Raw genomic sequence first — 13,907 nt, 5'->3', positions numbered from 1 at the left:
AACATCAGAGGAGACCTTCTGGAGTGAGGAGGAGGGAAAGGAGAAAGAATAGAGGAGCACGGAGCCTCTGGTGTATATGAGGAGGGGTATGAAGGTACACAGATGTCCTGTTACCATAGTCGTGCCCTTGTTCTGAGACGTTCTCTATCTCCAGGGTCCACTCCCCTCGAGGGTCCTCATCCCACGAGTGGGTGGTCATGAAGGCCCAGTCATTAAATCCCTCTGATGAGTAGTCTTTAGGCCTAAAAAGAGGGCAAGAGAGAGAGAGGGGGAGATAGAAAGAGACATAGGGAGGGAGAGCGAGGGGGAGAGAGAAGGAGGGGTAGAGAGAGAGAGCGAGAGAGCGAGAGCGAGAGAGAGAGAGAGAGAGGGAGAGAGAGAGAGAGAGAGAGAGAGACATCGGGAGAGAGTGCGAGGGGGAGAGTGAAAGGGGGAGAGAAAGAGGAGGGGATAGAAAGAGAGACAGGAGAAAGAGAGAGAGTGGGAGCGAGAGGGGTGAGACAAAGATAGAGGGGGAGAGAGAAAGAGAGAGAAACAGAGACAGAGAGACAAAAACAGAGAGAGAGAAACAGAGAGTAGTTAGGGTTCACAGCCGCAACCGCCCTGAACAGTGCAGGGCTCTTCAAGAACAATACCTCCCAGACCGGCTGTCAAAAATACACAGCACTTCAAGCGAACAGAGATGACAAACAACAAGCACTGCATGTGTTTTTCTGTGAACGTCTGTTTACCTGGGGGATTGTGTATCTAGCGGACTGATACTGTATGAGGTTGATGACGTTTCCTTTGTATTTCTACAGTAGATGTGTGCGTGTGAGAGTACCTGGGTGCCAGCAGGGTAGAGCGTGTCCCTAGGGGGCTGATGAGGTGTATAGCCAGGTTTCCTCTGTGGTTGTAGGAGAGAGTGAGGCGGGCCTGGACGTGCTCCAGAGAGCTGACATACTCTGGTTTGCCCCAGCAGGCGTCCAATGTCTTACTGAACAGCAGCCGGCTGCTTATGTCCCTAGGCTCTGAGAGCATGGTGAGAACACACTGGTGCTGTGGGCCCACACTTGTCCAGTTCTGAGCCAGAGCCACCATGGCCCCCGCATCCAGCAGACCATACCCATACGAATGACTCACTGAGAAACAGAAAAAGCATGAGATAAGTTATGAAGAGTCAAGTGAGTCCATTTATCATGTTGTTAAGTTATCCAAGGCATGTCCAATGAGAGCTTTCCTGTTACCTCTGCGGCCCACTCCATTGGTACTCCAGTCGTCCGTGCTGAGGTGGGCGGGGTGAGAGGTTCTCACCACCAGGTGCTGCATGTCCCTCCACGTCAGGTTCATACTATACAGAGAGAGACGAAGATATATGTATTCTTATGTTAGAGATATTCTAATCAAAGAGAGGAGAGCTTAACAGAGATATTCTAGTGAGTGAGATATCCCTCCATATCAGGTTCATACTACAGGCAGATAAGAAAGATAAAGACATACAATACAAAAAAAGATGCATACAATTACCACTAGAGGCCTGAGGGATATATCAGGGACATGTCGGTCCCACAGCTGTGAAATGGAAGTGGTCCATAATGTTTTAATAGCAGTGTCCAGTAACAGCACCGTTATAAAGGTATCCATAAACACTGGTGTTTAATGGTGAGAAAACACAGTAAAACCTCATAGTAGGATAACAGGGTACTGTACAGCAAGCTGAGCTGAAATATTTCCCTCAGTGGTACCGCTCTTTTGAGCGTCTGTTCTCAACTGTCTTCGTAATTTCGGGGCAGATCACGTGGTCAGGCCAGCTGTGTGAACTTGGCGCTACCCACAATGGAGCACCAGTAAAGCAGCCTTCATGTAGCTCCTAGTGATTTTGTTCTTGGGACAGGTCACATTGCACTAAGTACAAGGGTCATATTAAATCTCTCTAGCTGATTTAGCGGAGGTAGGTAGGTAGAGCAGAGTGGACTAGACGTTAATGGAGCATATGCCTTTGTAGTGAGCAGAGAAAATGAGGACTGCGGGCGAAGATAATCAAACCATGAATCACATGGGTTTACTGCTCACCTCGCTGCTCGCCGCCGTGCGCCGGGCCAAGACAAAAATAGAAGCAATAGAACCACTCCGCAGCGTGACAGCAGTAGAGGCAGCAGCAGACTCTCACCTCAACAACCTTCCATATCCACACACTCCCTCCATCAGCATTCACGTCTCACACTCTCATGTGTTATTAATAGACATGAAACTCCATCCAATCAATGCCACCTCGCTGGAAAAACAGTGCCCTCCCTATTAAATGATTCCATCTACATGAATTCCATCTCCTGAGGAAATACAAGCTGCCCTGCTTTGCTCTCTCTGGGGAAATGCTGAGGTGATCTACACTTTGGATAATTATTGGGTTTGGACTGTCATTGTCTGTATATTGAAGCAAACTTCCTCCATGCCTTCACAATGCCCTTCACTGTTGCTGCAGTGGATGGAGGATTGGCAATGACTACCAGTATGCAGTATATGTTTGTACTGTATGTGTGTATGTGCAATGCTTGAGTTGGACTGAAATAGGTGCCAGTACCCGTTTTGAGTACCGGTACTGTTTATATTTAGGCGCAGGAGCTCCACAATACTTGTGAGGTAATATTCTATAAGAGGAACAGAAGCTCAAGCAGTAGAGCATTTAGGTGTCGGTACTCAGCTCTGGTGTGCTCCTGCCCAAGTCAAGCACTGTGTATGTGTGTATGTGTGTGTGGGTGGAGGGGTGGTGGTGGAGTGTGTTTGACAGTGGCTGTATCTCAAAAGGTTCCAAAAGGGTTCTTTGCGGAGGGATAGTTTTTACCAAGAACCGGTGGGTCTAATCCTGAATGCTGATTGGTTAGAACTGCATTCCAGCCCGTGTATATTGCACAAGTTACCACCAGCTAAATCTATGACGTTAAAAAGCCTATTTACTCTGTTCCATCTGACTACGCAATCCACTGTCTCATCAGCCCAGCCAATACATTTATAAACTAGATCTCCACTGTAAAAAGCATCTAGACATTATCTCACATTTCATTTAGACTAACATTTAGTTTTCAACAGCGGAGATTTGTATAAACCTTGCTGTCTGTCTCGCCTGACATTTGCAACATTGTTTCAATATTCCATTTCGATCTCCATCTGTCCCATAGTAACGAATGTGTCGGGACGAGATGTACAGACAGGCAGAAATGTTAATTGAAAAAAGGTCAAACAAAATGAAGTGCAGCTAGTTTGCAGTCTTTCCAGCTTCAGTTTGAAGTGATTGGGTTAGCTGTGTTTTTGGCTAGCGCCTCTGAACAACAGTGTTCGGACGAGTGAGCACATTTTCTATGCCAGGCGAAATTGCGCCTCATTATGTTATATAAATATTCATACACATAGCTCATATAAACAAAGACATTCCGTCGTAAGAACACATACACCCAGCCATAAGACTGACCCCCTCTTCCTTATATAAACACACATCTCATCTCCCTCTAACTGGCCGGTCACCAGAGCAAAGAACTTTTGCTGTGCACCAATGGGGCCCGCTCTGGCTAGAGCAAGGCCCGCCTCCAACCCTCCGACCAGTCAAGAAGACCGAAACGACAAGACTCCACCTACTTTATTCTATGTATAAAAATGTATGTAACCATTGTATAGGCCTCTTTTTCACCTGGCTCCTTGCCGAGTTATGTGAACTAGGTCCGTGCACGTAAAACTGCGGGACAAGATATCTCTGACTCATTAAAACTGTCTTTCGTTACAACTGAAATCCACTCTGTCCAGCGTCCGTGATTTGGTCTCAACTCTCCAGTATTTGAACACTAACAGAATTGGTAGCAGAGTTTGGTTGTTCTTGAATTCGATCTATTATAAGTTAGTGTGAGAGGACGAGACTGATCACGGCTAAAAAATCAGACGGAAGAGTGACTTCCCCAGCCATTCATCTTGGCTCAGGAAATCTGATCGGAGCGCTCTATATAAAGGTGAGCAGAGCCCGTTATATCGAAATCTGCATATTGTATTATAGCCTAAACCAAATTTTGATCAGAAAGTACTGGGCGTGAGTATGAATCGGTGCCCAAATTTTTTACATAAGAACCTAAGACATTGATTAAAGATATCTTGTTTTGTAAAAAAAAAAAATATATATATATATATATATATATATATTCTTATTAATGGGCCTATACTCAGTTATTTTAATAGGAATGTGTGAATTGTGATTGACCAATGTGTTAAATTCCTCCAGGGACCCTATTTGTTCTGAAATCTGCATAGAAAACTGTCCTAATTATATATGTATTGGGTTGTGTATAGAGGTGACGTTAAATAGTGGCTGTGTTTTAACACGTAATGGACACAATTATGGATGTTGGAAATTCAATGAGAATTTCATACGAATGAATGAATTATAGATGAACCGAATCTGCAAGTAAGGTCTTGTGGAGGTGTGGTTATAGATGAACCGAATCTGCAAGTAAGGTCTTGTGGAGGTGTGGTTATAGATGAACCGAATCTGCAAGTAAGGTCTTGTGGAGGTGTGGTTATAGATGAACCGAATCTGCAAGTAAAAATGTCCTATTTTTGATACGTTCTATACTATCGAATATAGTCTTGTGGAGGTGTGGTTATAGTTGAATTATGGATGAACCGGATCTGCAAGTAAAATCTCCTGTTGATACACATAACATCGAATAGGTCTTGTGGAGGTGTGGTTGGATTGAATGAATCTGCATGAAAAATGCCCTATTAAAAAAGCTGTGTATTATTGAATATGTTTTGTAAGAGGTGTAGTCGAGTAGATACAGGATATGTAAGTTTGGCGTTCCACAAGACAGAGATCGGGAATGAGGTGGCTATTGCACATCAAACAATAAACATAATATGAACCAGAGTTGACATTCCATGATTTGGAGATGGGGGAAATTAAATTGAAAGAAACGTTTGTCGCGGAGTAGGTTGGGATACGTAACTGGGCTATTATGCACACGTGCAGGTAGACAAAGCCACCTTAGTATCGAATGGAATACTGATTTTCGTTTTTTTTTTCATTCCTGTTGATATTGCCTAAAGTTTAAAATTATTCTGACAATTGCTATAGAATCGCTGGAATTTACTGATATAAGTTCATAAAGGAACTTACTGAATTGTTTCTAGAAAGTATTTAAATAAGCCGCCGAGCTTAGTACAGACTTTGTTTGACAGACGCTAAAAGCTACACACTGATTTTTGGGTTTTTCTATTCTATCCATATTTCCTAAAGATATATAATTATTCTGACAATTGCTATAGAATCGCTCGAATTTACTGATATAAGTTCATAAAGGAATTTACTGAATTGTTTACAGAAAGTATTTAAATAATTCACTGAACAACTCTTAGTTGTCTAGACATTCTATCTATATTTCCTAAAGAGCTAGAATTACTCTGAAAATTGTTATAGAACCGCATATATTCACTGATATATTGTTCCAAAAGGAAATCGCAGAATCATTTTTAGAAAATACCTAAACGAATCGCTGAACAAATTCAAATAAAATACAGGTGAAATACACACGTGGCGGGCGTCACATACTGATAACCCCCTTTGTCTCGACCAGGGACAGGCTAAGCATACAACGATAGAAATAAACACCACATAGTAAGGGTTGAATATACCTAAATAACGCATTATACACATTATCAGACGAACTAGATAAAATGTCTGCAGCTACCACGCCCAAACTAAAATTCAATGAATATTTAGATCAGAGTATGATTGATAGAGCGGGAGGTAAAAAACAGTATGGGAAAGTGGAGAAAGTGTGGAAAGGATTACGGATAAGATGGACACAAGCAGGTTATTTTAGCGGAGGGCCACCTACAGGGGGGAAACTCAAAGATATGCAGACAGAATTAGAGGACGCAGTAGAGCATGCAAAAGCGAGTGAGGCGGAGAGAAACAAGATACACAGGTTCAAAAAAGTAGGTACAAGAGAGAGAGAGAGAGCAGAGGGGGAGCTCAAGATAGGTACATGGGCCATACAGGAGAGTAGGAGGGTGCTGCCCAAAAACACACCAGACATGATGGGCGTGGCTATTGTGGCGTCGGGGGATGTTAAAGCTCCGCCTGAGAACTTGCCCACGGCTCCCCCTGTGGCCGTTTCTCCCTCACTATATCCACAATTGACAATGGAGGCAGTTCAGCCCCAGCCATACTCAAAGGGACAAAATCACCGGAGCCCGTCACACAACCCATTCCTGCCCAGGGCACCTCCCACAATACAGGCTCCAGTTCTGAGAATAGACCAAGGGGAGTTAAAAGGGGAAATTACCCTGGGGATAACGGCTGGCCATATGGTATGTGAACAGTTCGAAACTGGGATTCCAGGAGCAGGAGACCTCCCCCAGGAACGGAGGCCGCAATGCTCCTCTGTGAACTCTCTCACCTCTGAAACCAGAGGACACCTACAAACAAGATTAGATTCAAACCACTTCTATCAGACGGATAGGGAGGACTGTCATCAGAACATGGATATCGAAAACGAAGAAGAAATTGACATGGTGCTCACCCCAGCTCCGATGGGAGCTCCAAACGTGACTAAGATGCAGGAGCTGCTGAAATCATCAATAGCTCGAGCTAAGGAACTCAGGGAGCTAATAGCTAACCAAGATAACAACAGAGAGGGAGCCTACCGTGTGGAAGACATAATGAGAGGAACAGTAACCAAAGTTACCGAATCAATGGGGTCCGAAACACTCCGTCGATCCTCCAGAATTGCTGATAGAAGAGAGCGAGAGCAGGAGATGGCAGGACAGTACCCCCTGCGACCGACACCAGGTGATGCACACACTGTGGAGTACCAGCCCTGGAAAATGACTGATTTAACAACACTGATGGGACAGATGCCTAGCCTACATGGAGGAGCTTCAGCGTGGCTACATCAACTGCAGACACTTACGTCAGGCCTGCAACTCTGCCTAGGAGACATGAAAGCACTTCTAGCAAGAGCCACCGACCACGGAACCATGGAGGCCCTCATGACAGCAGCTGACCTTGGATGGCGGGCCCCAACACTGCCCATAGACCACTTCCGTACCAGATTATGGGAAGTTCTACGGAGAGCATACCCTACAGAAAGAAACCATGCCACCTTATCCTCCTTCACCATCAACCCAGGTGAGCAACCTGCAGCATACCTGGACAGGGCTAAGACCACATGGAGATCGGTCCACGAAGAACCATTCGATCACACTGATACCACACTCAGCATGTGGAAGGAAATGGTGGTCAACGGGTGTCCTGGAGATGTTAAAACCAAACTCAGAGGAACGGTAGGGTTGATTGCACTTCCTCTGACCCAATTCAATACGCATGTGCACCACCATGTGACCCAGCACAACAAGGAAAGAGGGGGTGCTGAGAGCCAGGTGCAGTCCCTCCAGGTACAACTCCTGAAACTCCAATTGAAGGAAGCACAACAAGGAGAAAAACCTAAGAAACAGATGGTGGCGGAAGAAACGAAGGAGCCGGGAACCACAACAGACATCTCCCAAATAGTGGCCCAGACTGTCGCTCAGATGATCCAACAGCAGGCAGCCTCACTCACGGCCACTAGGGGGGCCCAACCACCCCAATACCCTCCCCCACAGCAGTATATCCTGCAACAACAACACCCAGTATGGGCTCGACGGGGTCCCTACACTGGACAACACAGAGGGGGAAACTACCAGTGTTTTAACTGCGGAATTACCGGTCATTTTGCTAGAGATTGCATGAAACCACTCTCCCCGCAGCAACAGCAATGGAGAGCAAGAGGAAGTGGGGGAAACCCACCTCTGCAACATCAGCAACCAGGACCCACACCCATGCATCAGCAACAGCCAGCATACAACCACCCAGAATCTAGCCACATGCAGCAGGAGCAGCAAGATTACAACCAACCCTCCCACTTCAACACCTGATCACCCAGTAAGAATGATGAGGATGCCACTCCTGCCGATGACCACACTGTCTGAAGCCAAAGAAGTGTACTGGGTAAAATGCCTACCCACAGGGCCTGCCACCCCTCACATCCAGTTTAAGTTCAACCAACTGAAAGCTCAAATCTACACGCTGCACCCATATAAGACTCCCCAAGCTGAGATCCATTGCACACTCAATGCAACAGAAACTGATGACTGCCTCTACACTGCAGATTGGGACGAAGACATGATGCACCTGACCCCACCTATCAGGTGTTGTACCATTGGGTGTGGCCCAGAGGGGGTGGCAGCACCGGTCATCCTACGATCAAGGAACCTCCATGCACCCCTGGCCTAGACGGCTGAAGCATCAACAGCCATAGCACTCCTGAAAACAGATTTATCAGCGGCAGCAGCTCTGACTGCACCTGACTACAAGAACAAGTTCCATTTGGATGTTTCTGAAAGGGAGGGATTTACCTCATCCGTCCTATTCCAGAAACAAGAGGGGGAGAGAAGGGTCTTGATGTACTACTCTTCAAACTTGACCACATTGAGGTAGGACAGTCAACATGCTCCAGATACGTTGCTGCAGTAGCAAAAGCTATTGAAAAAACAGCTCACCTCGTGATGGCACCCTTCAATCAGCCATCATCCCTCAACCAGCATCGGCCAAATTAGCTGAAATCATCGGATTGACGCAGGTCCTCATCAGAGGAAAAGGAAAGACTGAATATCTATACAGACTCAGCCCATGCCCATGAAGCAGGCCACACTGATGGACCCAGAACTTTTATGAGAAACACATGGCCCCACACACGAAGGCAAACTAAAGACCCTCCAAAAAGGCCTCGCACATCTGGTGGCACCCTCACACAAAAAATATGACTGACTTATTTATGACGATGATTTATTTTGTGACGAATGCAATGGTTGTGACAGACACAACCCAAAGACACCATATCAAACACCAATGGGCTCATACGTAATACCTAATGCATGTTTTCAGGATATTAGTATAGACTACACCGACATGGGCCCCGAAAATTTATCTAAAGGCAAACTCTATCTCCTAGTCATAGTAGATAGGTTCTCCAAATGGGTAGAGGCAATAATAACAAAAGGGGAGGATGCTAGGTCAGTCTTTAAGTGGCTACAAACCAAACTAATACCCAGGTATGGCATCCCAAGACAAATCAAATTTGACAAATGGCTTACATTTAACAAACACCTGAGACAGGTGGAAGAAAGATTTGGCATAACCCACAGATTTGGATCTGTGTACAGGCCCCAATCCCAAAATCTGGTGGAACGTCAAACCAAAAGCAAAAGCTAAGATAGCTAAAGTATGTGCCTCATGGGATAATGACTGGTAGAGTCATGCATGGTCCACCAAGGGAGGGAGGTCATATGCCCGCCCTTGATGTACAACAAATTGTAATGTCTAATTATGTGAAAAAACTGACGGTTCTCGCTGCAGCACTCTCTACCCAGGTTCACAAGGTCCAGGAGGGGGAGCTGCCGGGGGACACGCCACTACTGAAGGTAAAGGTTGGTGACGGGGTGTGGGTTACAGTCCACAAGAGAAAGTGGCTGGAACCCAGGTGGACTGGACCGTACGAAGTGAAGGAGGTTACTTCACACTCAGTCCAGGTCAAAGGTAAATCAGGCACACCTTGGCACCGCCTTACACATTGCACCCCAGCCCCAATTCCTTCTAGAACACTGACTGAAGTCAGAGCTGATTTGAGCGGCCTAAATTCGATTCCAAATGTAGACACTCCTTCCTCAGGTGATGCGGCATCAAACTCCGCCTCCCCTGAGAAGGGAACCTCGCCCAGTTAGAGGGAAATTTCTCCCTCTCTGGGTGAGGCTGGGGATATCTGGTCCCTTATTTGTGATATTCCTATTGATATTTGGAGTAACCCTAGGACTTTCACATGGTTAATTGAACAACTATTTCACCCTGCCACATCACATACACCAACCCCTACACATGTCCCTAACTCCTTTCCTGATATCACTCCCTCCAATCACTCCCGTCCCAAACGTAGCACTACACCTACAGACCCACCATGCAAACCAGACAAGGTTAGGAGCACCACCTTATGTATACCCACGATTGCAACCGCCACCTTTCTGCTATAGTTTTCACGTCTAATAGACGTGAAGAGGGGGATTTGTTATATAAATATTCATACACATAGCTCATATAAACAAAGACATTCCGTCGTAAGAACACATACACCCAGCCATAAGACTGACCCCCTCTTCCTTATATAAACACACATCTCATCTCCCTCTAACTGGCCGGTCACCAGAGCAAAGAACTTTTGCTGTGCACCAATGGGGCCCGCTCTGGCTAGAGCAAGGCCCGCCTCCAACCCTCCGACCAGTCAAGAAGACCGAAACGACAAGACTCCACCTACTTTATTCTATGTATAAAAATGTATGTAACCATTGTATAGGCCTCTTTTTCACCTGGCTCCTTGCCGAGTTATGTGAACTAGGTCCGTGCACGTAAAACTGCGGGACAAGATATCTCTGACTCATTAAAACTGTCTTTCGTTACAACTGAAATCCACTCTGTCCAGCGTCCGTGATTTGGTCTCAACTCTCCAGTATTTGAACACTAACAATTAGCTCATTGTTATGGATGCATCCAAATAAATGTTACTAGAAAACAGCTTAAACAAATGCAAATGCAGCTACTTTGCTGTTATTCTGTCTGTAAGTTAGCCATAGTTGGCTAGATAGCAAGCAAGGGATAAGAACGTTGCCAGCCAGTATGGCATTGGAACACTTAGAATGAGCGACTGGGGCGCGTCCATAGATACATAACAAAAAGACTGAACGATTGGGTCTCGTTTTTAGTAACCGAAACCGACAGAACAAATGTCCAGCCGGGTTCGGTAGCAAACCTAGATTTGTGACGGGGCTATATCTTGTGGAAGGATGAAATAGTATGAATAAATTAATCAAAATAACGTTTTTTCTGAAAATAATTTGAATATGTTGGTAACCCGTTGTATAAAAGTAATAATGCCCTCGAAGCCGGTGTTTAGAAAATATATTGGCACGGTTTGCCTAACAACAGCCGTGCCAATATATCCTCCAAACACCCGCTTCTTCGACTACCCAAACTACCCATCATTGCATTACTTTCGACTTCTAGAAAATGTTTTTGCTCAATTATTTTGATCAATGTTGAGCTCACTTGTGAATTATAAATAGTAATTGCTATTAGCTCATTCATATTGTGATTTCTGTCTGCTGAGAGTTATGTAAATATGACCGCTTGTGTTACGTCAATATTTCCTCAGTTAGCGCCAGGACTAATCTATCTTATATTTTCCGGTTTGGATGATTGTGTATGCTGTTGCTACTTCTGTGAATGTCTGAACATTGCATCCAAAAATAATCTTGTCACATTCAGGACATAACTTTGTAAGGACTGTGTTTGTGCAAAATGTTTCTGTGAAAAAACTGTGTGGCTAGCTCAAATGCTGACTGTTTCGTCAATTGAAACTGGACATTAATCAAACCGGTTTGAGCATACGCTGCAAGGACCACTGTAGAATGATCACACCCGTTTGTTGGTACGTGTGAAAAGGTTAAGAACAGTATCTTGCAGGATAGTTGGAATTGTAAGAGACAGGATGGGCTGGACATGCCGAGAGATGAGTTTGGATTGGTCTGCCATGTAGCATGCTTCTGCAATGAAGAAGTTGACTGAGTTTTGAAATCAGTGGAATGCCCGGTGGAAACAGTATGATAGCTAAGGAGATGGAGAAAATTCTGGAGTTTGTAAATTTGCGGAGGGAGTCGAAAAGAGAACACACAGAAGACTGTTGTATAAAACACCTATCTCCGGATTACATCTTCAAACTAAGGGCAACCATGACATCCGTGACAGAGAGGGAGAAGCGATGTAAGAGAGTCTAGCTAGCCACATTTTCAGATACTACATGTTCTAATTTTGTCAGAAAGTCATTTTCATTGCAAGTTAAAGCGTACTGTTAGCTAGCTAGCTAACATTAGTTGGCTGGCCCCCACGCCCAAAGTTCTTCCCGTGGCTATGGATATTAGCCTTTCATAAAAATATTTGTTTCGGTCTTTATTCCACAAATAAAGCGGCAATATTATAAACATAGACTGAACAAATACGTCTCCTCATCAAATGTTAACTAGTTCACTTAAACTCCAGTGTAGATTTAGACTTGTGTTTTAGGTTTTTGTCCTGCTGAAAGTTAATTCCTCTTCCCGAGTCTGGTGGAAAGCAGACTGAACCAGGTTTTTCTCTATGATTTAGCCTGTGCTTAGCTCCATTCTTTTTTTTTTGTTATCCTGAAAAACGTAATGATTACAAGCATACCCATAACCACTATGCTTGAAAATAAGTAGATTGTTACTCAATAATGTGTTGTATTGGATTTGCCCCAAACACAGCACTTGTGAATTGTGTGAATTGCTTTGCCATATTTTTTGCATTATTACTTTAATGCCTTGTTGCAAACAGGATGGATGTTTTGAAATATTTTTTATTCTATACAAGCCTCCTTCTTTCACTCTGTCAATTAGGCTAGTATTGTGGAGTAACTACAATGTTGTTGATCCATCCTCAATTGTCTCCTACCACAGCCATTAAACTTCATTCACTGTTTTAAAGTCACCATTGGCCTCATGGTGAAATCCCTGAGCGGTTTCCTTCCTCTCCGGCGACTGAGTTAGGAAGTGTCACGACTTCCGCCGAAGTTGGTCCCTCTCCTTGTTTGGGCGGCGTTTCTTGTCACCACCGATCCATGTTTCATTTTCGTTTTGTTTTGTCTTCATTATACTCACCTGGTTTCCATTCCAATGTCAGTGTTCCTTATTTAACCCTCTGGCTTCCCCTGTTGTTTTGTGCGTGATTGTTTTTGTCAAGTGGTTCCGTGTACGTGATCTGGATTGTTTATGTTTATCCTTGTTGGATATTTGTTGAATTTGAGTAAATATCGTGGCTTTACTCATACCTGTGTCCTGCGCCTGACTCCACCTTATTCCATTCACCTAGAACATTGACAGGAAGGACGCATGTAGTTACTCCATCCACAATCCAAAGCGTAATGAATAACTTCACCATGGTCAAAGGGATATTCAATGCCTGCTTTTTTATTTTGACCCATCTACCAATAGGTGCCCTTCTCAGTGAGGCATTGCAAAACCTCCCTGGTCTTTGTGGTTGAATCTGTGATTGAAATTCACTGCTCGACTGAGGGACTTGACAGACACAGTGCACATGGAAAGTATTCAGACCCCTTGACCTTTGCCACATTGTGTTACCTTATAACTCTATTCTAAAATTGATTAAATAAATGTTTTCCTCATCAATTTACACACAATACCCAATAATGTAAAAGGAAAAATTTTTATTTTTATTTTTATACATGTATACATAATGTATATATAAAAAAATAAGAAATTACCTTATTTCCATAAGTATTCAGACCCTTTGCTATGAGACTCAAAATTGAGCTCAGGTGCATCCTGTTTCCATTGATCATCCTTCAGATGTTTCTACAACTTGATTGGAGTCCACCTGTGGTAAATTAATTTGATTGGACATGATTTGGAAAGGCACACACCTGTCTATATAAGGTCCCACAGTTGACAGTGCATGTCAGAGCAAAAACCAAGCCATGGGGTCGAAGGAATTGTTCTTAGAGCTCCGAGACAGGATTGTGTCGAGGCACAGATCTGGGGAAGGGTACCAAAACATTTCTGCGGCATTGAAGGTCCCCAAGAACACAGTGGACTCCATCATTCTTAAATGGAAGAAGTTTGGAACCACCAAGACTCTACCTAGAGCTGGCAGCCCGGCCAAACTGAGCAATCAACGTTGAAGGGTCTTGGTCAGGGAGGTGACCAAGAACCCAATGGTCTCTCTGACAGAGCTCCAGAGTTCCTCTGTGGAGATGGGAAAACCTTGCAGA

General features: G+C 44.4%; 1 protein-coding gene across 2 annotated transcripts in view; it reads right to left on the bottom strand.

The window, feature by feature from the left end:
* Positions 1 to 13,907, bottom strand: part of furinb (furin (paired basic amino acid cleaving enzyme) b) — a 197,255-nt gene that overhangs the window by 6,046 nt on the left and 177,302 nt on the right. For both annotated transcript variants that reach the window (XM_021573226.2, XM_021573234.2), the window contains exons 11-13: positions 1,227 to 1,330; positions 824 to 1,121; positions 115 to 242 (exon numbers count right to left, since the gene is read on the bottom strand). In XM_021573226.2, coding sequence (XP_021428901.2) covers positions 115 to 242; positions 824 to 1,121; positions 1,227 to 1,330 — 530 coding nt within the window. The remainder of the gene's footprint in view (positions 1 to 114; positions 243 to 823; positions 1,122 to 1,226; positions 1,331 to 13,907) is intronic.

Source organism: Oncorhynchus mykiss, chromosome 2, assembly GCF_013265735.2.
Source record: "Oncorhynchus mykiss isolate Arlee chromosome 2, USDA_OmykA_1.1, whole genome shotgun sequence".
In the NCBI taxonomy this organism is placed as follows: domain Eukaryota; kingdom Metazoa; phylum Chordata; class Actinopteri; order Salmoniformes; family Salmonidae; genus Oncorhynchus; species Oncorhynchus mykiss.
This window is presented reverse-complemented; position numbering and strand designations above follow the sequence as displayed.